The 24,400-nt window shown below is 41.9% G+C and overlaps 1 protein-coding gene across 2 annotated transcripts; it reads left to right on the top strand.

Moving 5' to 3' along the window:
- Nucleotides 1–216: 216 nt before the first annotated feature.
- dpydb (dihydropyrimidine dehydrogenase b) lies at nt 217–22,612 on the top strand. Of its 2 annotated transcripts, XM_080440088.1 has the most exons (25): nt 217–458; nt 6,917–7,027; nt 7,262–7,344; nt 8,698–8,785; nt 9,022–9,183; nt 9,416–9,612; nt 10,379–10,460; nt 10,606–10,693; nt 10,862–10,969; nt 11,669–11,838; nt 12,009–12,219; nt 13,468–13,652; nt 14,370–14,585; nt 14,899–15,063; nt 15,248–15,316; nt 15,701–15,784; nt 17,115–17,235; nt 17,317–17,436; nt 17,676–17,818; nt 18,281–18,335; nt 18,916–19,040; nt 19,320–19,469; nt 19,977–20,039; nt 20,473–20,550; nt 21,625–22,612. In XM_080440088.1, the coding sequence occupies exons 1-25, from the start codon at nt 429–431 to the stop codon at nt 21,787–21,789; spliced, it is 3,069 nt and encodes a 1,022-aa protein (XP_080296214.1). In that variant the 5' UTR covers nt 217–428; the 3' UTR covers nt 21,790–22,612. The 2 variants fall into 2 exon arrangements, with proteins under 2 accessions (XP_080296214.1, XP_080296215.1); XM_080440089.1 differs by lacking the exon at nt 14,370–14,585.
- The last annotated feature ends 1,788 nt before the right edge of the window (nt 22,613–24,400 follow it).

Raw genomic sequence — 24,400 nt, 5'->3', positions numbered from 1 at the left:
AAGTACTGAAAATTGGAAATACTCCAGTAAAGTAGGACAATACCTCAAAATTGCACTTGAGTAAATGTACTTAGTTACTTTACACCACTGCTTGTTTTCTTCCACCACACGTGGAATGTGCCTGTGCTCGCCCCACGCCACCAAGAGAACTTCGACCCGTTAACGCTCTTATCAGCTCGGTCTGATCTGGCCGCGTCTGAATCTGCATGCATGTGAACTATTTTCCTGGGGTCTTGCATCGTGCGAGAACAGTTACTAAACGTCGGGGAGGCTTAATAAGGACTGGTCCTTTGCCCTTCCTGGAACAGAGGAGTCCCGGACAGTGATTCGGACCTCTAATCCACAATCTTATCTGCGCCACTAAAGCTGACTGTCCTTTGGAACTTTTCACAACTCTTTACCCCAGTCAGTCAGAGACGACCACCACCATGCTGAGTAAAGACCTTCCTGACATCGAGGTAATTTTTTTTGGTGTATTTTCAAATAATACTGATCCATGCCTATATAGGCTATAGTTTCATAAAGTGTGCACAGAAATAACACTTAATTAAAGACGGCTATCCAAAATTGTGGCATGCATCTGCGCCTTTAGCCTTGGAGTAAAAGTCAGACTCGATGAAATACATGATCTATTTTCTATGATAGATACGAAAGTAAAAGTCAGACTCGATAAAATACATGATCTATGATAGATACGAAAGTAAAAGTCAGACTCGATAAAATCCATGATCTAGATACGAAAGTAAAAGTCAGATTCAATAAAATACATTTATGATCTACGAAAGTAAGTTAACTTTAGTCAACCCGATTCCTTGATCACAGAGAACAGACCCATGCAACAGATAAAGATAATAAATAATATGTTGACGTCACGTAGGCTAGACTATATTAATTTGACGAGGTAGCTATAGGCTAAAACGGATTTATTATAACTATGGCTACAACCCACTTTTCCACCAATGTTCAACTTCGCTTTAAGCTGCTACTCTGACATTTTGCTACCATGGAGACAGATAATATTTGGCATTATAACATTTACTATTTGCTTCATGTGAGTTGTAGATGTAGGCCTACAACACAGTTTACCAGATCACAGATCACCAAATTTAAAATGGACTGTTTTGTGCTTAATTGGGGCTCAGTCCTTTTCCAAAACCCACTTTGTGGATTGATGAAGGTCAATCAAGGGTCAAAACATTATTTACATTTTTGGAGAGTAGCCAGTGAGTGTTTCCAGCACCAGGGACAGCTCCTGGATGATAACACATGAACTGATTCATGGCTATACATCTAGCTCTCTAGACCAGGGGGTTTCAACTGTGAATGAGGGACCACCACCCTGACTAAGAATCAACCTGGGGACCACTGTTGTGTTGGGTGGGGATATGGGCTAAGATTAGTGCTTTGGTAACACTTGTTATGCATCCCATGTCTGTGCATTCCACTGTTTCTCAACCAATGGACCACAAGACTACTAGCGGTCCATGGCATAATTAGGCCTGCAGGTGGTCCATGGGGAAATGTTTTAAAATGTAAATACATGTTGAGAAGGAGGAGGCTGCACAACTCATAGCTAGATAAAATGTATTTAAAAGGTACAGGCAACCAACGTTTCGACAATGGTCTTCCTCAGGGTTTTAGGTTTTAATGTAAATACATGAATAAAATACCTTTGTTAAATGAATTAAAATATGTTTAAATAATGTTTCATAAGTCCATCAAATGTAAGAAAATATTTCAATTAATAGGCATGCTGTGGGAGAAAAAGCTTGAAATTAAATGATTACTGTTAAGGGTTTGATTTAATTTGTTACATGATACTACGCACACGCACACTACGCATAACAAAGTATATCAAGCCCTTAACAGTCATTATTTAACTGAGATATGCAGTGGTCCAGAGCTTTTAAAAAAAAGGTTGAGAACTACTGATCTATTCCTTATGCTGTTCTCTTACTTTATCCAGCCTTCTATTAAACTCATGTTAGCTGATATACTGATTTGTATCTTATGTATGGGTGGGCAGACACAGATCTGCCTGATAATGACGACTCAACCAGACAATTCGGTGCACTTCCCCTTCTTGAGATTCTAACTCTCTTTTTCTGTGGAATTTCTTGACCTCCTACTTCCCAGTAAATGGCCATTCACCAGGTCATTCAATTCACTGTTTCTCAACTAGTGGAAAAAAAACAAAAAAAAAAAACTACATTGCTAAATGCATGGTCAGGGACCACATGCAATCATTTCACGGACCTCCAGTGGTCCACAGACCACCTGTTACTAGTGCCCCTGTGCAACTTCTCTATTCTACCAGCTAATTGCTATTCATGTTATGTTGCTCCATTGAAGTGGAAATATTAGCCACTGCTCTAGTCTAGGCGATGTCTAAAGGGGGATTTCGACATTTTGACCAATATAAAGGTGCTACCAAGTACCAGCTGTCACTAAAATGTGAACATTCCTAACAGCAAAATGTAGTAAAAAAAAAGAATCAGTGTTAAAATTATTTTGCAAATAATAATCTGACTGACCGCATTTTAGCCTAGAGTATACCACAAAATAAAATCCAATTAAGTCCAAATAGTGAATCTACCCTGAAGAATGATTATTATACTTTTGTCCCAAATTTATAATTTACAATTTAGGCATTTAGCAGACGCTCTTAATCCAGAGCGATTTGCAGTAAGCAAGGAAAACACGAGGTAATACATCAAAGGCATAGAAATTGTAATCTAGGATCATAGGTAAACTAAGAACCTATCATCAGTTTAAACAGTATAATATCGAAAAATCTATAATCTGTACATACGAAACTATACACACTATAGAGCATCGCAGTTCCCGCCCACTTCCTGGTTCCACTTCAAAATACTCAATGCATTTTTCCCATTGACATTTCCAAAAAAAATTATATCAATTAATTTAAGCCTAGAATCAAGCCATCCAGGGTCCTGGTGAATCATGACCATAAAACATTTTTTTCTGTGATTTTTTATATTTTATATTTAATTATATGATATACTATATTTAATAAATACCCTTTGTTTTGCAGTTTTCAAAAAAGTTTTTTCACAGAATCAAACGTTTTATGGTCATGATTCACCAGGACCCTGGATGGCTTGATTCTAGGCTTAAATTAATTGATATAAATATTTTTGGAAATGTCAATGGGAAAAATGCATTGAGTATTTTGCAGTGGAACCCGGAAGGGGCGGGAACTGCGATGCTCTATAGGATGCCAGGTATACAAATGACCTGGCATCTGTCTACATAACATGCTATCTAAGTTACATTTTAGCCTTTGCATAAGATTGCAAGGTCGTCAAGGCTAGGGCAAGTGGTACGGCAAGTGCTACGAGCTAAGATTCAGTCTGAAGAGGTGTTTTCAGACTACGGTCAAAAGATTGGGAGTGAGTCTGCAGTTCTAACTGCAGACTGGCTAGGGAGTTCATTCCACCGTTCCAGAAAGGGATCCAGAAGGGAGAAGAGTCAGGGACGTGTGGAGCGTTGTTTTAGGGAAGGTTCTGACAGCTTCCCTGTGTAGCTGATCTGAGACTGAGTGAGTGGGAGGGGTTTAGAGTTGAGAGTGAATGACAGGCACATCAGGCCCAAGGCCAAACTTACTTGATGACTCCTGGTCGATGGTTTAAGCAACATTATTTATTTTATTGGACTGAACTTCTTTTTTTTTTAGAGCCGTAGTCCAGCTGAGGTAAAGGTGGATATGTCATCAGTAAAAACAGTGTCGTTATATAACATGATATCCCATCATCTGTGGAGGGGCACAGAGTGCCGCGCTATGAGCTTGTAGATCTACTATTTTTGATAAATCGTGAAAAAAAAATTGTTAGGATTTAGAAAACATTTTTTGAATTGGCCTTAGGCCTTAATGGGTTAATCCCATGGCAGAGATTCAGCTTCACCCAGCTTCATGGCTGCTTGGATGATCATGATGAGTGTTCTGGGGGGGGACCTGTTAGTATTATGTAAGTGATTACATAATGTTGGTAGTCACTGTATTTCCAGTACATACTTTTGAAAGGCATATGCAATTACATTTGTTTATCCTTTGATGCCCAGGTGTGGGAAAATATTAATGCACTTGTTAACAAGATGCCCGTGGACTGTATTTGATAAATACCAGAGTTTCCTCTGTTTTGTTGAAAAAATAGTATCATTTATTGTCCATCCATCCATCTTCAACCGCTTATCCGGAGTCGGATTCGACAACAGTTCCAGCAGAGAGCTCCAGCCTTCCCTCTCCTGAGCAACATTAGCCACTTCCTCCTTGGGGATCCCGAGGCGTTCCCAGGCCAGTATGGAGATGTAATCCCCCCATCTGGTCCTTGGTCTGCCCCCGGGGTCTCTTCCCAGTGGGACATGCAGCGAGGACCTCCCAAGGGAGACGCTCGGGAGGCATCCGTACTAGATGCCCAAACCACCTAAGTTGGCTCCTTTCCAAGCGAAGGAGCAGCGGCTCAATCATTTATTGTGATCTCTTTTTAAATCTCATTAACACACCATAGTTTTATGTCAAAAACAAGTGCTGGACACACACAATTAACACCACATTAGCAGCTCTAAACTTTATTAAACTCTAAAACTCTCAGCTCTAAACTGCATCAAATAGCAGCCGGTTGTTATTCATCCATGACCCTCTGACAGCCCACGTTTTGGTTTGGTTGTGAAACTCTGGGGTAGAAGTTCAGACCAATTGAAGTCCTTGTTGTCAAGTCTACTGTATTTTGAGGGAGGGCGATGGACAATGTCCTGTACTGTCAGTCCGTATTTGCAGATCAAATAACCAAAACATGTTATCTATATGACATAGGTTGGCTTAGCTGTTTACACACTATTTTATGTGACATGCGTGCTCATTATGTGACATGCGTGCTCGTGTGTGTGTGTGTGTGTGTGTGTGTGTGTGTGTGTGTGTGTGTGTGTGTGTGCGTGTAGTAGTTTTGTTTCCCTACCTATGTTGAATGCACTTATTGTAAGTCGCTTTGGATAAAAGCGTCTGCTAAATGACTGTAATGTAATGTAATGTAATGTAATGTGTGCGTGTGCGTGCATGCGTGAATCCAAAACATCTTCAAACACCATATTGTTATTTGTCGTTGACATAGCACTTTAATAGTTTTCTTGGCACTGTACTTGACCTGTTGTTGGTTGACCACTTTAGGGTGTGTCTTACTGTCTTACTTACTATAGTTGCTCTAGATTAAATGCATGTAATTGAAATGAGAGTCTTGTACTTGCATCAGAAATCTATATTTTTCAGTATAAAAGATCATGAAAGAAGCTCTGCCATTACAACTTGCATTTCTGCTGCCTATACACAGGATGTCTTGCTTTATATTATATTTATATTTTGACGTTTGATGAAATACACAGTTAGTTTTCCAACTAAAAAGCTAAAAGGTTTGACAAAAAAAAAGTCAAACCCAACACAGTAGTTGGGTGAATACATAGGACTTTAAATTACATTTGTCATAGTCAATGCAAAATGCAATGAACTTGTCCTGTAAGCCTTCTGGGTTGGATTGAGTTGAAATTGAATCGAACCCAACCTTGATCAACATATACCCTTACATTAGCTCCTACACTATAATTCATATGAAACATCTTACAGTGGAATATGCTTCCATGTAAAAAAAAAACCACCTAGTGCAAAAGTCTAACAATGCATCAATGGATCTCTTTTACAACTATATTTGCATTTAGGTGATAAGCATGAAAAACTAAAATATATACGTAATAGTAATAACAAAAATCTCTGGTACCGGTGGGAGTCAATAGGGGAGTAAGGGAAGAAGGGGAAAAAGGATTCTAGTAATACTTTGTAAATAAATCATATAACTCTGGCTCAATGACCTGTCAGCTAAATCATTATCTTATCCTCTCCACTTTAACCAATAACCTTCCTGGAATGTTCTTTCACCTTTTGCCAGCAGAAGTGTGTGTGTGTGTGTGTGTGTGTGTGTGTGTGTGTGTGTGTGTGTGTGTGTGTGTGTGTGTGTGTGTGTGTGTGTGTGTGTGTGTGTGTGTGTGTGTGTGTGTGTGTGTGTGTGTGTGTGTGTGTGTGTGTGTGTGTGTGTGTGTGTGTGTGTGTGTGTGTGTGTGTGTGTGTGTGTGTGTGTGTGTGTGTGTGTGTGTGTGTGTGTGTGTGTGTGTGTGTGTGTGTGTGTGTGTGTGTGCGTGCGTGCGTGCGTGCGTGCGTGCGTGCGTGCGTGCGTGCGTGCGTGCGTACTGTACGTGTGTGAAAGTGTTATCGAGAGATAAGGCAAGAGATAGGTACAAGTTACTCAATCACTAGCAATTTGTATTTCTTTGTAATTTCATAAGGTTAACGTTTTGAGGATGACACATGGTTTTTTAAAACTCGTTATATCTGACATTATTGCAGACACACGTGTGAGCTGGCTAGAGCGACCACAGTCACTGATTAGCCCCACAGGAGTAACTGAGGTTATGTTTGCCGTGCTCATGTGCACTTCTTGAGAAATCAAAGCTCATTCACATGCCCATAACCCTGGAATTTTCACCAACTGGTACAGGGACTTGAACCAGTAGTCTTTCATAAAAAAAACAACAACTGAAATCTCACTTTCTTAATTCTATCTCAAATATTCAAACAGACTGTAATAGAGGTAGAGGTACATCAGTGTGATGCCCATAACATAGACTGTATTATTACAATTGATTTTATCTTGAGATTCATAACAATACTAATCTCTCCAACAGTTATAAATTAGAAGAACAGCTTAGGGTTGGTTGGAATTGCTCTTAATCCTCCTTTGTGTTAATTTAACATAAAAATGTGTATCGTCAATTTGGGTCAAACTTTATACAAGAGTGTGTGTGCTCTGTTGCAGTATTTCATTTTGATTGTTGTTCTTATGTGTTGTCACAGAGCATTCTGTCTCTGAATCCCCGGGTGAAGACTCATGCCCAGACCTTCTCCACGACAACCAAGAAGAGAGAAAAGAAACACTGGAAGAGGAATATTGAGAAGTGCGCTGATGTGAGACATAACACACTCACATACACACACACACACACACACTCACTCACTCACTCACTCACTCGTGAAACACATCCGTGTATTTACCCATTTGTAACTCAAAGGCAAATGAACGTAACACTAAATCTTTACTGGGTACAATCTTTGACTGGTCTCTCTCTCTCAATCTCATTTACTTCCCTCTGTTTTGATTTCATGTTCTCCTCCTGAATGCTTGTCCTCTCTCTCCTTTAGGCCTGTGTGAAGTTGGAGAACAACTTTGATGACATAAAACACACAACGCTGAGTGAACGGGGAGCGCTGCGTGAGGCAATGAGGTGAGAGAGAATGCACGATGCATTATGGGTATTTTATGATCCAACTACTTGCTGGGTATTCTTGCATATCATCACTGCATGTGTACTACGCTGATGACTTTAGTGCACGGCAAAATGCCCACTACATACTGGCATTGGTTTCCTCAATAAGGTGAGACAAGTCCATCCAAACTTCAAGACACTTCTTTTTAATACACACAGACACACACGTACACGTACACGTACACGTACACGTACACGTACACCAATATTTCAGAGTTGCAAGTATAATCAATACATTTTGGAGGGAGACAAAAAAGCTACATGAAGCTGAATTAATTCTCACTGGATATAAATGCAGGTGACTCCATGGTTTAAAACAGAGTCTATGGTTTTGGTGTGTTTGAGGTCAATGGGTGAAGGCATTTTTTGTTGACTCACTGGGGGTGGGGGGGGGGGGGGGCTTTTATGCACAGACAGTAGACTGACAGGAAATAGGAAGAGAGATGGGGAGTGACATGCAGAAAAGGTCGTCGGGATCGGCCCGACGACCTGCAATGCTGCAATGCCAGCCCGACGACACGCTGTCAGGCTGGCATTGCAGCTTAGGGTGCCACGCCGCGGCCCAGGCCTGTTCAAATGTACTTTTACACAATATTTGAGTACCATTGGTGGCACAACAGGTTGTCAGGTTTATATCTTCCTTTTTGTGCTAATGCTGCTAACAAGCGTCCTTGTGCATTTCTTGGTTTCTCCTTTCTGCTTTGTTAGGAGATGGTTCCCCACCTCATACCTCAACATCCCCACAGAGGTATAGATTATATACAGAGCAGTCTGTCATTGTTTGAGCCAATAAGGTCGCTTTAGGCTTGGTCCTTGATTGTTTTGTAGTGATATTGCTCTTCCGTGAGACAAACTCCACAAACTCCCCTTCTGCAAACAAGGATTTGTACAGAACTGGGGTTAACAACCTTCCCTTGTCCCTTATCCTGAGCAGAAACTATATTCCACGTGCCTTTGCCCGTTGGCTACACAGACAGACAGACAAAGACAGTCAGCGCACGCACGCACGCACGCACGCACGCACGCACGCACGCACGCACGCACGCACGCACGCACACACACACACACACACACACACACTGAATGAATTGCATTCCTGTTAATCACGTTGAGTTTTGTCATGTATGTTATCTCAACTAGACTCTAGTCTAGTTGTCTTTTCATTTTTCTTTTCATTCAGTTATTGTGATTTAAATTGTGATTTAGCTGACTTCCATTGTTGTGTAGTATATTGTAATATTTCTGTGATGCAATTTTTGTGTTAAATGAAAAGATGAAATAATGACAATACATCTGTGTGTGTGTGTCTAGGTGTCTAAAATGTGCAGATGCCCCCTGTCAGAAGAGCTGTCCCACCAACCTGGACGTCAAGTCCTTTATCACAAGCATCTCCAATAAGGTACTGTATTAACGTTTGCATACATGCGTGCAGAGTGCTACATTATATTACTCATGACATGATATTAAAAGTGCGATGCAGAGATTATATATGCTACTCTGTAATGCAACTGTGTGTGTGTGTGTGTGTGTGTGTGTGTGTGTGTGTGTGTGTGTGTGTGTGTGTGTGTGTGTGTGTGTGTGTGTGTGTGTGTGTGTGTGTGTGTGTGTGTGTGTGTGTGTGTGTGTGTGAATCAGAACTACTATGGTTCAGCGAAGGCCATCTTCTCTGACAACCCCCTGGGTCTAACATGTGGAATGGTCTGTCCGACTTCAGAGCTGTGTGTGGGAGGCTGCAACCTCTTCGCCTCAGAGGAAGGACCCATCAATATAGGGGGGCTACAGCAGTTTGCCACAGAGGTACATTGTCTATCTGCCTGTAGTTAAACTCTTTTTATGCCTTATGTAAAGCATTTTTAATGTATTTGTGTTTGAAATGTGCTATACTAATAAACCATTGGTCCAAACACTGTTTGTGTAGAAAATCCTAACTCTACTAAGCCTACATTTATGACTCAGAAGCAGTCAATATCGCTCAACTCTACTCCATCCTTTTGTGTTTTGCCTGTGTATGTATGGGTGTGTTTCTCAGATCTTCGGTAAAATGGGTATCCCTCAAATCAGGAACCCTAACCTCCCACCGGCCAATGAGATGCCAGAGTCTTACCATTCCCCCATTGCGCTGATTGGCTGTGGCCCTGCGTCAATCAGCTGCGGTTCCTTCCTGGCCCGCCTTGGATATGATAACATCACCGTCTTTGAGAAGCAGAAGTACACTGGTGGCTTGAGGTAATGTCTGTCATGTGTCTGTCATGTGTCTGTACAGGGGTTAGCTGTTTCTGGGGAAAACAATGCTGTCAACTGAGCCAGTTAAGGCGTCTTGCTACTTTCAGAGCAGTGACATTCTGGGGCTTATTGATAGTTCAATGTATAAGACCAATGTATTTTAGTCCATTACCAAAAAGTTGGTAATGGACTAAAAAGGTGGGCCTAATGAAAAGGGATGACCCACTACAAAAGAACACCCCAAGAACACTGGCTTTTATGGCATTTTATTTAATGAACTTAGTCAAGTCTACATAGTTCTCCAAATAAAGGCGATTAAACTGTCATTAGTCAAACTTGTACATTGTCAGTGGAATACTACTGACACACGCACATCAAGAATGCACATTCACAGCGATGAAGGCTACAATACTATACTTAGGAATCTAGACTCTAGGCTTTGAAGAGATATTTTGGTGTAGTTATCGGCCAAGCATGCCAGTTTTCTGACCTCAAACCAGAGGCCAGTGTCTTAAGCACTCCTGCTCACTCTGTTCAATATTTAATTACAAAAACATTTTTCTTAGTCTTATTATCTTTATTAAGATGAAAAGGTGAAGAAAGAGAGAGAGCATAGTTAATGGCAAATGGGGACCACGGATGAACATTGCTGCTGCCCAGTACTGTAGCTCAGGAGATATTATTTATTTGTGAGGGGATATTGAGAGGATCTGCAGTCATCACTGCAAGTGCTATTTGTAACTCTGTGCGTTCTTTGGTTTCCTTGCAGCACGGCTGAGATCCCTCAGTTCCGTTTGCCCTTCGAGGTCGTCCAGTTTGAAATTGACCTCATGAAAGACCTGGGCGTCAAGGTAACACACACACACACACACACACACACACACACACACACACCACACACCACACACCGCACGCACGCACACACGCGTACGCACGCACACACGCACACACGCACACAGCCAGACAGCATTAGAAGCAAATTATGTTTGTATCCAGGTGGTGTGTGAGAAGGGGCTTGGCGTTAACGGGATGACTCTGACATCGCTGAAAGAGGAAGGATACAAAGCTGTCTTCATTGGAATTGGTCAGTACCTCATTGTCAACTAAATATTTCTATCCGTAGTACCATAAGCAGCCAAAGACAAATAAGCGGCCTGTAATGAGATATTGTGTGCAGAAAGGGCTGTTGTTTAGTTCTGTCATCATATAACATACATCTAATTGTTACATGTTGGATTCATTTGTGTTGTAGGTCTCCCTCAGGCCAACAGAGCAAGGATCTTTCACGGTCTCACCATGGAGCAAGGCTTCTTCACCTCCAAAGACTTTCTGCCCATGGTGGCTGCAGCCAGCAAAACAGGTAACACACACACACACACACACACACACACACACACACACACACACACACACACACACACACACACACACACACACACACACACACACACACACACACACACACACACGTGGCAGGGAGGTACAATGAGTAGAGAGCACACCCTCCAACCAGCGGACCTAGGGTAAATCCCACACCTGTCCTACCAAAGTGTCATTGAGCTAGGCATTACACTATTAGGCCTGTCCCCGACTAAGGATTTGTTTAGTCGAATTTTAGTTTTTTTTTTTTTTTTTGGGGGCAAAAAACATTTTATTTCAAAGGGCCTAGTCTACACAGTTTGTTTTGTGTCTCCAGCAGAGTTTCTAGTGTCTCTATCTCTCTCTGGAAGAGGTTGCACATGAACTCTGCAGCCGCACTGAGGCGCTCCAACACAAACAATACCAATACAAAGACGAGGAATAAGAAGAATAAAGTGGAAGTTACGTGTGGTTGCAGGTGTACACTTGGCCAAAAAACAATTAAAATTTTTTTGGCCCTTTAAAAAAAAAAAAAAAAAAAAAAGGATTCGACTAAGAGACACGCAGTCGACTCGGACCCCCCGCGACTAACCAGTCGACTATTCGACTTAGTCGAGGTCAGGCCTATACTCTATTAACAAAAGCTAAACCGAATGTATACAAGCAAATAACCATTGTGTGTGTGTGTGTGTGTGTGTAGGGATGTGTAGCTGTCGTGCGTCCCTGCCAGAGCTTCGTGGAGTGGTCATCGTGTTAGGTGCTGGAGACACAGCGTTTGACTGTGCCACCTCCGCCCTTCGATGTGGAGCCAAGAGAGTGTTTGTCTGCTTCCGAAAGGGATTCACCAACATCAGAGCTGTACCCGAGGAGGTAGGAAGGGACCGAGGGAAGGATGGATGGGTGGATAGATGAATGGATCCTCTTATCACTCCTCTTTTTTCATATTTTCTAATCCTTGCCGCTCTCCTCTCCTCTCCTCTCCTCTCCTCTCCGCTCCTCTCCTCTCCTCTCCTCTCCTCTCCTCTCCTCTCCTCTCCCAGATGGAGCTGGCCAAGGAGGAGAAGTGTGAGTTCCTGCCCTTCCTGTCTCCACGCGAGGTCACCATGAAGAACGGCCAGGTCTCTGGGCTCCAGTTCTGCCGCACGGAGCAGACGGAAGATGGAGATTGGATCGAGGACGAGGACCAGATTGTCAAGCTGAAGGCTGATTACATCATCAGCGCCTTCGGCTCCATGCTCAGTGACTCGCAAGGTAGTTAACCCCATCAATTTAGTACTGGTAAAATCAGCTTTGGGGATTTGGGTGTTTGAGTTTGAATTTAAATTCATAATAACTCTACTTTGTCGCTGTCAGGCAGAAACTTTGTAAGTCCAAAACAGTTACTTTTCAGGAAATGTTCCAACGGGTCCAATGTAGTCACAAGCTCTTGTTAATACTTTTCATTGGTTAAATGCTTGTAAAACCCACAGACAGACTTAAGCACTTTCAATCTGGCATCCCTATGAATTAAAATGGCTTCATCTCAACAATTGTGCAAATGTCAGATCTACAAGATGAGCTCACAACATTTTGCAACATGTTGGCTATTGTCACTAGTCTAAAAAATGGCATACATTTATGAAGAAATAGACAGACAGCGACTATTTGCCAATGACAGCGGTTACTTTTCCTAAACTGTTTCTTAGTACTATGACAACATTCTAATGCCAAACAGGCATTTGAAAAGAGCAAATCCCCTCTCAGTCCTAATATATCTTCTGACTTCTACACCGTAACAACAGTTGTTACTGTGACACTGTCCCCTCAGGGTATTAACAAGGACATTACATAAATTATCTAGAGAAACAGCTGTGGGGCTGGCTCCACCTGCTGGGCATACGCCTGGCTGTAATAATAGACATAATATAGTAGAATGAATGCCTGTTGCACCATATTGGCATGGTGCTACATCTGGGTGTGAATCCTATGTCAACATCAGTATAGTGTAGGTCCTGTACAGGGGGGTATTTATTAATATTTTTTTTAAAAGTAGGCCTAATAGGGTCTAATTTATAGATTCTGCAGCCTGTGGACATCAAACACATTGAGCAATCACACTAACACTCTAGATATGGAGATAATGCCCAGCTCATTATGCCCTCAGAAGTGGCAGTTCATTGTTTAATGCTGGGTGCTCTGCTGGGCAAAAGATACCAACAGGTCACAGGCCAGACACGCAATCTGGACCTTCAAAAGATTGTTGGGAGGAGAAGCTTGAACTTGAGAAGTGATTCAATGCGTTAGCAACGCATCGTAACAGAACACATCACCTTGAATGTGACCGCGAAGCTTGTAGATTCGCTACTTTTGATACTAAAACACAAAAAGTTAGAATATGGAGAGAGGTTCCTGGCCGACAGCAACGTTATGTTGTAAATTATAACTCTATGAAACTAGATACTAGATTCCCTATATCCTACTCTAAATTAACCTATATTTTACCTGTGTATAAATCCCTAGTGGCTGAAGCCATGGCTCCCATAAAGCTGAATCGCTGGGGAACCCCGGAGTTGGACCCAGACACCATGCAGAGCAGTGAACCCTGGGTGTTTGCAGGAGGAGACATTGCTGGTCTGGCCAACACCAGTGTAGAGTCAGTTAATGACGGCAAACAGGCCTCCTGGCACGTTCACAAATATCTTCAGGTAAATATTTCATATTTAACTATTTAATCCGGGAACGCATCTGTGTCATTTTAGATTAATTTGGCTATTCTAAAATAGCAGATATACAAGCTCGTGAGCTTGTAAGATCTGCTATTTTTGAAAAATCTAGCACATTTGTGCAAATCTTTGAATATGTATTTTTAAAGCGATCATTTGTAACTCAAATCTTTGCTTCTGGGGGGTCCCTGGAACAAAAACATTTGAGATGGGGGTCCGCGGCCAAATACATATCAAAACATGTTTTTTGATATAGCAACAGTATGTTGCTACTGTATATCAGTGGTGCTCCAACTTTTCCATGTCAAGGACCCCCAAAATGATATGTATTTGGCCGCGGACCCTCATCTCAAAATATGTTGTTCCAGAGACTCCCAGAAACACAGATCGGAGTTAAACATTCATATATTCGTATATATTCAAAGATTTGCAGAAATTGTCCACGATAAAAAGAAAAAAATGCTATTTTTGGAATTGCTAAAGAAATCTTAAAACGACAGATGCGTTCCCGGTCTTAATGGATTAAGCAAATATGGTATATTCACACATACTGTATACTGTATAGGTAAATATTTTGTATTCACAAATATATGCAGTTAAATATGTACTGTAGGTTTATAGCCACATATATAGTGTAAAACAAGTATTCACAAATTACGTACTGCATACAAATCCATACTGTACTCCTCTCCTCTCCAGTCTCTGTACGGGCATACGGTAGACTCTGTCCCCAGGCTGCCTCTGTTCTACAGTGCCATAGACGCTGTGGACATCAGTGTGGACTTGTGTGGGATACATTTTCCCAACCCTTTTGGCCTGGCCTCGGCACCCCCCACCACCAGCACCGCTATGATCAGGAGGGCGTTTGAACAAGGGTGGGGCTTTGCTCTGACCAAGACATTTGGACTGGACAAGGTAGACCCTCATAAAAACAGGAATATTCACCTCTACACCACACACACACACCCCAAACCTCACACTAACCTAACGCTTGTCGGGTGTTTATTGGGGGCGTCGGAATAATGGGAGGCCGGAATTGCGAGCGGTGGGATTCCCTGTAGAATTATTTTAATGTATTATTCTTCCCGTTTTATTTGATGGTTTCGATGGTGCGCTTTGGTAGTATTATTTGTGTAGCATTCATGTTTAGTAAAGTCCTCCTTTGTCCTCTTTATGTCTCTCTGACCCCGATGCGTCTCTCTGCCTTTCTGTCTTGCCTGTCTTCCAGGACCTGGTGACCAACGTGTCTCCTCGTATCGTGCGTGGTACAACATCGGGCCATATGTTTGGGCCCGGGCAGGGCTCCTTCCTCAACATTGAGCTCATCAGTGAGAAGACAGCAGCCTACTGGTGTCAGGGTGTAACTGAACTGAAGAGAGACTTCCCTGAAAAGGTAACTTCTTCACCTGTTCTGTTCTGTTTTTGCTTTTGTTTGGCTGTCAGTCAGTCTCTATCCTCTCCATTCAAGTTAAGTCAGCAATATGTATCATTTGTGGGGTGAAAAGTGGGGTGAAAGTGAATATGAATGCTTCTACTTCTGTCTCTATGTCCTGTCTGTCTGCCTGTCTCTCTCTCAGGTGGTGATTTCAAGTATAATGTGTAGTTACAACAAATCTGATTGGACTATTCTGGCAAAGATGGCTGAGGTGAGAATATGTTTTTGTAACCCTAACAATTAATTACAGCTTCAGAACAAGCATTGATCAGTCAAATGATTAATCAGGCGGGACGCAGAAATTAGAATATTTATTTTCCCTGAGTAGGCCTAACAATAGATTTATTTTTGGGTAGCACCTCCCCTAAAATGAGCTTAACATGAAAATGTAATGATGGCTACTATTTCTCTCTCTCTCTCTCTCTCTGTGTGTGTGTGTGTGTGTGTGTGTGTGTGTGTGTGTGTGTGTGTGTGTGTGTGTGTGTGTGTGTGTGTGTGTGTGTGTGTGTGTGTGTGTGTGTGTGTGTGTGTGTGTGTGTGTGTGTGTGTGTGTGTGTGTGTGTGTGTGTGTGTGTGTGTGTGTGTGTGTGTGCAGGAATCAGGCGCAGATGCTTTGGAGCTCAATCTGTCTTGTCCTCATGGGATGGGAGAGAAAGGAATGGGACTGGCCTGTGGACAGGTATACACACACACACACACACACACACACACACACACACACACACACACACACACACACACACACACACACACACACACACACACACACACACACACACACAGGTCCAGCGCATAATAGCAAGGACTACACAAATCTGTCGCACAGCTCAGGAATTTTAAGATGACATTTGTTGTTAAAGGAGAATTCCGGACAAATTAAGTGTTATCTTTCATGTCTCGTTACTCACCTAGCGACGTAAAAAGTGGCGTTCTTTTTTTCCATATATTCCCCTGTCGTCATTTTTTAAACACCCTCCGTTGTTATAATGGGAGCGCGAGGGTTAGTGAAGTTCGTCTATTATAACCGATGCAATGTTATTTTTTTCTCTACTACGATTCATTGTAGAGTCTCATGATAGTCAAACATGCGCTGAAAATTCCTGCGAGCCTGCCGTTAATGGCGAACGATTTAACACTGGATGCTTGTTTCTTTCCAGAACCTGGCAACTCGTGTTGCCAGATTCTGGAAACAAGCAACCAGTGTTAAATCGTTCGCCATTAACGGCAGGCTCGCAGGAATTTTCAGCGCATGTTTGACTATCATGAGACAATACAATGAATCGTAGTAGAGAAAAAAATAACATTGCATCGGTTATAATAGACGAACTTCACTAACCCTCGCGCTCCCATTATAACAACGGAGGGTGTTTAAAAAATGACGACAGGGGAATATATGGAAAAAAAGAACGCCACTTTTTACGTCGCTAGGTGAGTAACGAGACATGAAAGATAACACTTAATTTGTCCGGAATTCTCCTTTAAGCTAGATGATGAAGGTGGTGTCAGGTTTCACCTGTACACTTCTGAAGGCATTGAGGTCCAGCAATGTGAGAGTCAACTCCAGAGGGTGGAGAGGAGGGGTAGATGTGCTTGTCTCTGTCTCCAGTTCCTTCCAGTTCCTTCCAGTCTCAACACACACAAACTCAGTGTTCATTTCACTCCAGACAATGTAAAAATGAGCCCAAATGGACCTTTGCATTTAAATACCTGTCTCTCCTGGAGATGGAGTCAAGCGTCTAAAGTCATCGTTGAACCAGAGTTTCTTGTTTTCGTTTCTGACTACTCCTTTGGTCGGTATGCAGAGGTAGTAATTGACTGTTTCTGCTCTTTATGTATATGTACTGTGTGTGTGTGTGTGTGTGTGTGTGTGTGTGTGTGTGTGTGTGTGTGTGTGTGTGTGTGTGTGTGTGTGTGTGTGTGTGTGTGTGTGTGTGTGTGTGTGTGTGTGTGTGTGTGTGTGTGTGTGTGTGTGTGTGTGTGTGTGTGTGTGTGTGTGTGCGTGCATTTAGGACACAGAGTTGGTGCGTAACATTTGTCGCTGGGTACGTGCAGCCACTACCATCCCATTTTTTGCCAAACTGACACCCAATGTCACCAACATTGTTGACATCGCCAAAGCCGCCCATGAAGGTAGACCGTCATCAACGACTATACACCATCTCTCCCATCATCTTTCCACATATATTTAATGTTTGTTGTCTCGCTTTGTAGGTGGTGCAGATGGAGTCACAGCCACCAACACTGTCTCTGGCATGATGGGATTGAAGGCGGATGGGTCCCCTTGGCCTGGCATTGGAAAGGGAAAACGCACCACATATGGAGGAGTGTCTGGTCAGTGTGTACACACACACACACACACACACACACACACACACACACACACACACACACACACACACACACACACACACACACACACACACACACACACACACACACACTTGGCCGCACGACTGACACAAGTTGGGTTGGAAACTATTAAGTTGATTAATTTGTTCACTCATCCAGGTCATGCTATCAGACCCATAGCTTTGAGAACAGAGTATTCATTCATTCATTCATTCATCCAGGTAATGCTATCAGACCTATAGCTCTGAGAGCAGTGTCAGCTATTGGCAGAGCGATACCTGGTTTTCCAATTCTGGCCACTGGAGGCATCGACTCAGCAGATTCCGGACTGCAGTTCCTTCATGCTGGAGCCTCAGTACTACAGGTACTAACAAGTTCTACTACTAGTACTACTATGCTGATACTACCACACTGTAACCCCAGTACTACTGCCTCAGTACTACATGTACATGTACTATTACTACTGCTATTAGTAATACTATACTGTTAATTCTGCCACACTAGGTCCTCAGTACTACAGGTATAATTATACATCTTTCTTACCACTGCTACTGTTACTACGCCTTCCACTAGTCCTTTATACAGATGAAGTCTGGGGTGTATTTGTACACGTACTGTACAGTGCTCCTCACCACACAAACACAAGCCACTGGAATGAAAAGGCTGGGATTATGTTTGAATTATTTATATTCATTTCACACACAAGCAGTTGGATTACTTGGATATTAAAATCTTTTTGTGTTTGTCATCACTCAGCGACAGCATTGACTGACAAACTCACCTATTCTTCCTGTCTGTCTGTCTGTCTATCTATCTGTCCATCCAGGTGTGTAGTGCAGTTCAGAACCAGGACTTCACAGTGATTGAGGACTACTGTACGGGTGAGTAGTATCAGCCTGTGGTATCAATGACTACAGGATGCATGTCTTTATTACCCTGGTCATGTCTCTTTAATGAACAAGCTCACTTATATCTGTGTTAATACTCTCTATAATTCATATTTCTGTCAATTGATTCATGCTTTTACCCCTAGCATCCTGTACAGTATGTTGACATGTCTGATATCTGTTGGGGTACACTAGTGTAAGGCCCTCAAGGGCACAGTACTAAATTATTATTAAACTACTCTATACATATATGTTTCCCCTAAACGAGCCTGTTTAACCACAACTTGAAGGTTTTCTCAGAGTGGGATGGTTCCCCAACTTCCTACCTACCAAATAATCAATCGCTACCCACCTACTTCTTTCCGCTTCTTACTGTACCTACCTTCCTCTCTTACTTACCCAACTACATAACTACCTACTTCCCTGCCTATGTATTTACCTACCTATCTATCAACCTACATTTCTTCCTGACGGATTGAGGAACCATGTCTAAAACACACAGGGGAGTATTGCTGGATAGAAATGGGTAATAATGTAATATGTATAATGTAATTATAATCATGTGTGTGTCCAGGTCTGAAGACCTTGTTGTATTTAAAGAGTCTGGAGGAGTTGAGAGACTGGGATGGACAGTCCCCTCCTACAGTGAAACACCAGAAAGGCAAACCAGTCCCCAGAGTGGAAGAGCTGGTGGGAAAGGTAAGTCTATACTCCTGCTAGGCCTACTACTACTACTACTGATATAACTACTACTACTACTACTACTACTACTACTACTACTAAAACATTTAACTACAACATAATATAACTGTCTGAAGTTAACATTTGTGATAACTTCAGTTTGAAAGGTAAAATACTTTAATAATGGTTTTAAGTGTGCATACATGTATGACTGTCTGTGTGTGTGTGTGTGTGTGTGTGTGTGTGTGTGTGTGTGTGTGTGTGTGTGTGTGTGTGTGTTTACTTGCATGTGCATAGAGCCTGCCTAGCTTCGGTCAGTACCTGCATGAGAAGACGGAAGCGATCGCTGATTACAAGAAACGACTGAGAGACAGCAATGACAATGAAGTCACTGAAACCAACGTGGCCCGTGTCAACCTGCCTAAGAAACCTGTGCCTGCAGTCAAGGTGTGCCTCACACACACAAGCATACACTCATACTCTATCCTATATTACAATTGCCTAGAGGGTGGGTAGGCGGGTGGGTGGTTGGGCATCACAAACGTAACATGCGGACCTGGAAGGCGCACCGTTGCTCCGATCCGCACCGAACTTGGCACCAACACTCGCCCATCACAAAATCACACCAGGGACCACACCATTGCTCTGCCCCCTCTGTGACTGTGTTCCTATTGGCTGGGGTTTAAACAGCCATATCTCCAGTTATGAACATGTACACACTAATACATGGACACAGACACACATGCATTACACATACTGTATACTCACTAATACATGGACACAAACACAGATCTTGCTAACTCAATGCTTTAATGTGGTGTGTGTGTGTGTGTGTGTGTGTGTGTGTGTGTGTGTGTGTGTGTGTGTGTGTGTGTGTGTGTGTGTGTGTGTGTGTGTGTGTGTGTGTGTGTGTGTGTGTGTGTGTGTGTGTGTGTGTGTGTGTGTGCTTGATAGGATGTGATAGCCAGAGCGCTACGTCACATTGGTGCGTACCAGGAACTCGACAACCAAGAGCAGGTACAAATGTGTTTTATTCATAATTTTCGTTATTGTTCTTGGGGCAGGGAAGCCTCAAGGAGAGAGAGGCTGTCCTATGATGGCAAGATCATGGGTTTGAATCCTACGTACTGCTGAAAGAATTTTTATATTTACAGTCACTGTCCTATTATCTCCAATCTTACCAGCTGACGCTATCTACCACATGAGTAGAATGTGGGAGTGGAATGATATGGGTTATTTTCAGTACCAAGCCAATCCCAAATGATCAAGGTCAAAGATAATAGATTTATGTCCTATTCCGATGGAGAGAGATAATTGCAACTGTAACACCCGAGATTTGAACCCGGATCTCCTGCATGGGAAACCAGACATCAACCAGTCATCAAAGAATATTGCAGCTTTAAGATACAATCCCATGAATACATTAATGTAACCAACTCTGTGTTTGCAGGTCCTGGCTCTGATAGATGAGGACATGTGCATCAACTGTGGGAAATGTTACATGACCTGTAATGACTCTGGATACCAGGTACTTCTGTCTGTCTGTCTGTCTGTCTCTGTGTCCATACCTAAAAGTATAATAACATGTAGTCATGGCTTTCTACTTTGTAGCCATCTGAGGATTGTGGACAGCTAAATTAGAATGGCAATAGCTGTATTTGCATCTTGCAGCTCTGTCTCTCTTCCACGAAAAGCAAACAGGCTAAGAAACAGAACTAATTGATCTAAGTTAGTTCTACGACTACGGAATTTCATACACGGTATATAAAATATTATGTAATCTAGGCAGTTCCTGGTTTTTCACCCTCTGTCTGCGGCCTCTAATGGCAAACGGTTCCTACTAGGCATATGTCTAGAACGCCTGTGTGTACATCCGGCCCTGTACTTTTAAGGGAAGGCTATGGTGTACCTTAAAAAACTTTACAAGAACATTTTTGGTAAAATATCTAACAAACAACAATTTAGCTTTTTAGTGCACAAACACTGTATCCCTTTCAGTAGCTTTTGATTTTTTAAAATGGCTTTCAGTCAAACATACTTTGCATGCAGTCACAAGTTAAAGGGATAGTTCACCCCCAAAATGACTTTTTTTAGTCACCCCATGGAGACTTGAATCCATGGATATTTTTGGGGTTTTTGTCGCATTCCTAAGCCAATAATTTGATGACCGGCAGCGGTTCCGGCAGTGTTTCCTACGGGAACCGCTGCTTACCAGTCCGCTGGTCATCAAATTATTGGCTTAGGAATGCGACAAAAACTAAAAACAATCTCCATAGGGTGACTAATCTATAGAAAAAAGGTACGGTAAGTATTTTTGGGGTGAACTATCCCTTTAAGCGTGGATCAATGTTCTTGATCAATATTTCATTGCTGAAAAAGTTTGTGCAACACATTCTAAAGGATCAATTCTCTATATGGGTCCCTCTATGCTATGTTTTCTTATTTGTTATCAACAAAACGGTCTTTCTGCCTCACTGTGTGAGTCTCTTCTTCAACTACTGTCTACATGCTGTATGTGTTTCTCTCTGAATACAGAGATACTTCTCAGGCATCTAATGTGACTCAATTCTCTCTCTCTCTCTCTCTCTCTCTCTCTCTCAAGGCTATAACATTTGATCCAGAGACCCACATGCCTTTTGTGACCGACAGCTGCACTGGCTGTACGCTCTGCTTCAGCGTCTGTCCAATCATAGACTGCATCAAGATGGTAACCAGGACAACGCCTTATGTACCCAAGAGAGGCGTGCCCGTCAACCCTGTGTGCTAGACGCTGTTTAGAGGATGATCATTCTGTCTCCAGAATGTTTTTTTTTGTGATCCATTTCATTCAAACATAATTGAGTCAAAGCTCAGATGTAGGAAAAATCTTTATGATGGTTGTGTCACTTTTTACACTTCACTGCACCAGCCACTCTGCTACTAGTTACCTTTTCTTTTGTTTTAAATAGTGAACAGAATTTGAGGACATGTGAGGGGTCCCTGTTTAGGGGTCCCTGTTTAGTTCTTAATTTTTGCCAATACTGAGCACATACATTTATCTGATGGCTTGTTTAGAAAATGAGTGTCACTGTATAATAAAAATACTGTCATGCTTGTATAATTCAGAACTAATTTGTTTATGGGAAGACAGGCACCAAGATAGAGAAAAGACATGTTACTACCTATAAATACTGTATATTTATATGTATACTCTGAATTGATATTTAACAATGGGCTTTTATGAACCTAAAGGAGATTCATGTAATTATTTGGGATCCAGGCTTCTCGCTTTAACTTTCTATGCACACGCTTGATTGTATTATACAAATAGTGTTACTAATGTTGTTAACAATAATATGGATGTAAAAACGACATTATGGAGGAATTACAGTACAATCCCCTAGTGTTAATTCAACTCCCAAGTTTGTACAAATGGAATCATGGATCATTCCATTTGTAGACTCGTGTTTAATTAGAAATTGAGATTTTTCTGTGAATGAGACACTCGCAGAAGCTGAGAGCAGTTTGTTCAGGTGAAAGCTTAAGCAGCCGAAAAACTGCTACAGATTGCAGTAATTGTTGTGTTTTCTCTCTGAGGGATGTATGTGCTTATCTGTACCTGATTGGGATTCTGATTATGGATTCTACTTTGTTCTGTTATTAAATATGATCTATATGACAAATAAATTAGTCTAGTGTCCACTGATGCAGCATGTCCTGAGTTGGCTCTGTACTTATTTCCCTCTTTAGTGCGTGCATGCAATCTATATTGTCAGAAACTAGTGGGATGTAGAACATGGCCACAATTAACTTGCAAGTTGCAAGTTTACCCTGCTCTTACATTTCAAGCAGGGACTATATAAACATCCCTGTTACAATTTCAGCATACAGTAACATGCAAAGAAGTAAGAAGTGTGATATCAGATATAGTTAATCTTTTTTTTTTTAACAAGCAGGTTAAGCTAGTAAACCAGCTGTGTAAAAACCTCAACTAGTTGGTTTGGATATAATCTACATTCTTTGAAATAACCTTAACTGGGGCCTATTTCGCGAAAGCAGAATTAGGGGTTAAGCCTGGATTTATCACCTCTCCTGGCTTAATTTAGCCAGGATTAGTGATGAATCGGTTTCATGAAAGCTGAATTATCTTGCCAGATTAGTTTAGCCAGAGCACCCTGGATAAATGTATCCATGACTCGATTTCACGAAAGAAAATTTACGCAATCCAGTGCCTTGTTCTTCAAGTTTTTCCACAGCTAATTCAACACATGTGTTTGTATATGGACTAATTTAAATGACCCTGCATTCAAATACAATGAAATAAATACAATAAGATATAATCAATTTAAGTATATTACTGAAATAGAGTGTGACAATGACTCATGTGATATGTCATTGTCACTCTGTTAACACTATAGTTCATATTGTTGTTAGATGTTTGATAATATATTACAGATTTTTACCGCCACCGGGACCCCCGTTATACCGCCGCCCCCGTTACCGCCACCGGGACCCCCGTGGACAGCACTGCAGATATATAAATAGATGGATTCCATGTAATCTCTACATTGCATGCATACCTGCCAACCTCAGACCGTCCGATAACAGGATATTTTTTTTCCAGGGGGGGGGGGGGGCTCTTGACCACGCTGGGGGTCCCCCCCCCAGGAATTTTTTAACAGAGTCGATGTAATTTCCAGTATTCTGGTGGATTTTGGGAGTTTGACACTTTTATCAGGCTTTACTTACATAGGATCCATTAAAAAGTTAAAAGAAGCAATAAAAGAGCCATATTTAATCATATTTTGCTGGGGACCCCCTGGAACCCCCCCAAGGACCCCTGGGGGTCCCCGGACCCCACATTGAGAACCAATGCTTAACGCTTTTTAGGAGACCGGAAGCAGGTTGGCGTCCGCCCACTTCACGCAGATAGCTACGCGAGACTATGCAGATACGGGAAGTAAACCGGAGATGGTGTCTTGCCAAATTATGTTGCACGAGTCTTGTTTTTTTTGTCGATCTGCCGTTTTTGCTATTTTAGAATATTTATGCTGAAAAGTAACAGTTTTGGCCATAATGAGGTTTCCGTCCGACAGACAATATATTAATATTTATCGACCGAGCTATCCATAGCTCACTCTTGACTTCAGACCACAAGATCATGGGATCGAATCCCAGCACAGGAACCTTGGCATCTGAGCAATCTGGCTCCCACGGGTCTACTATATTTTTTCGCCTTTATCATAAAGGTTGCTGGACAATATATAGAGGATGAAATGCATAATTTATTAAATAATATAAAGGTAATATCAAATACATTGTAAAAAAAATTGAGACATGACGCTTTATTAGCAAGACAGTCTTTTATTATATTATTCCTCATTTTGCTGGTTTCCCCG

The sequence above is a fragment of the Gymnoscopelus braueri genome (genome assembly GCF_963280865.1).
Source record: "Gymnoscopelus braueri genome assembly, chromosome: 10".
Classification (NCBI taxonomy): Eukaryota; Metazoa; Chordata; class Actinopteri; order Myctophiformes; family Myctophidae; genus Gymnoscopelus; species Gymnoscopelus braueri.
This window is presented reverse-complemented; position numbering and strand designations above follow the sequence as displayed.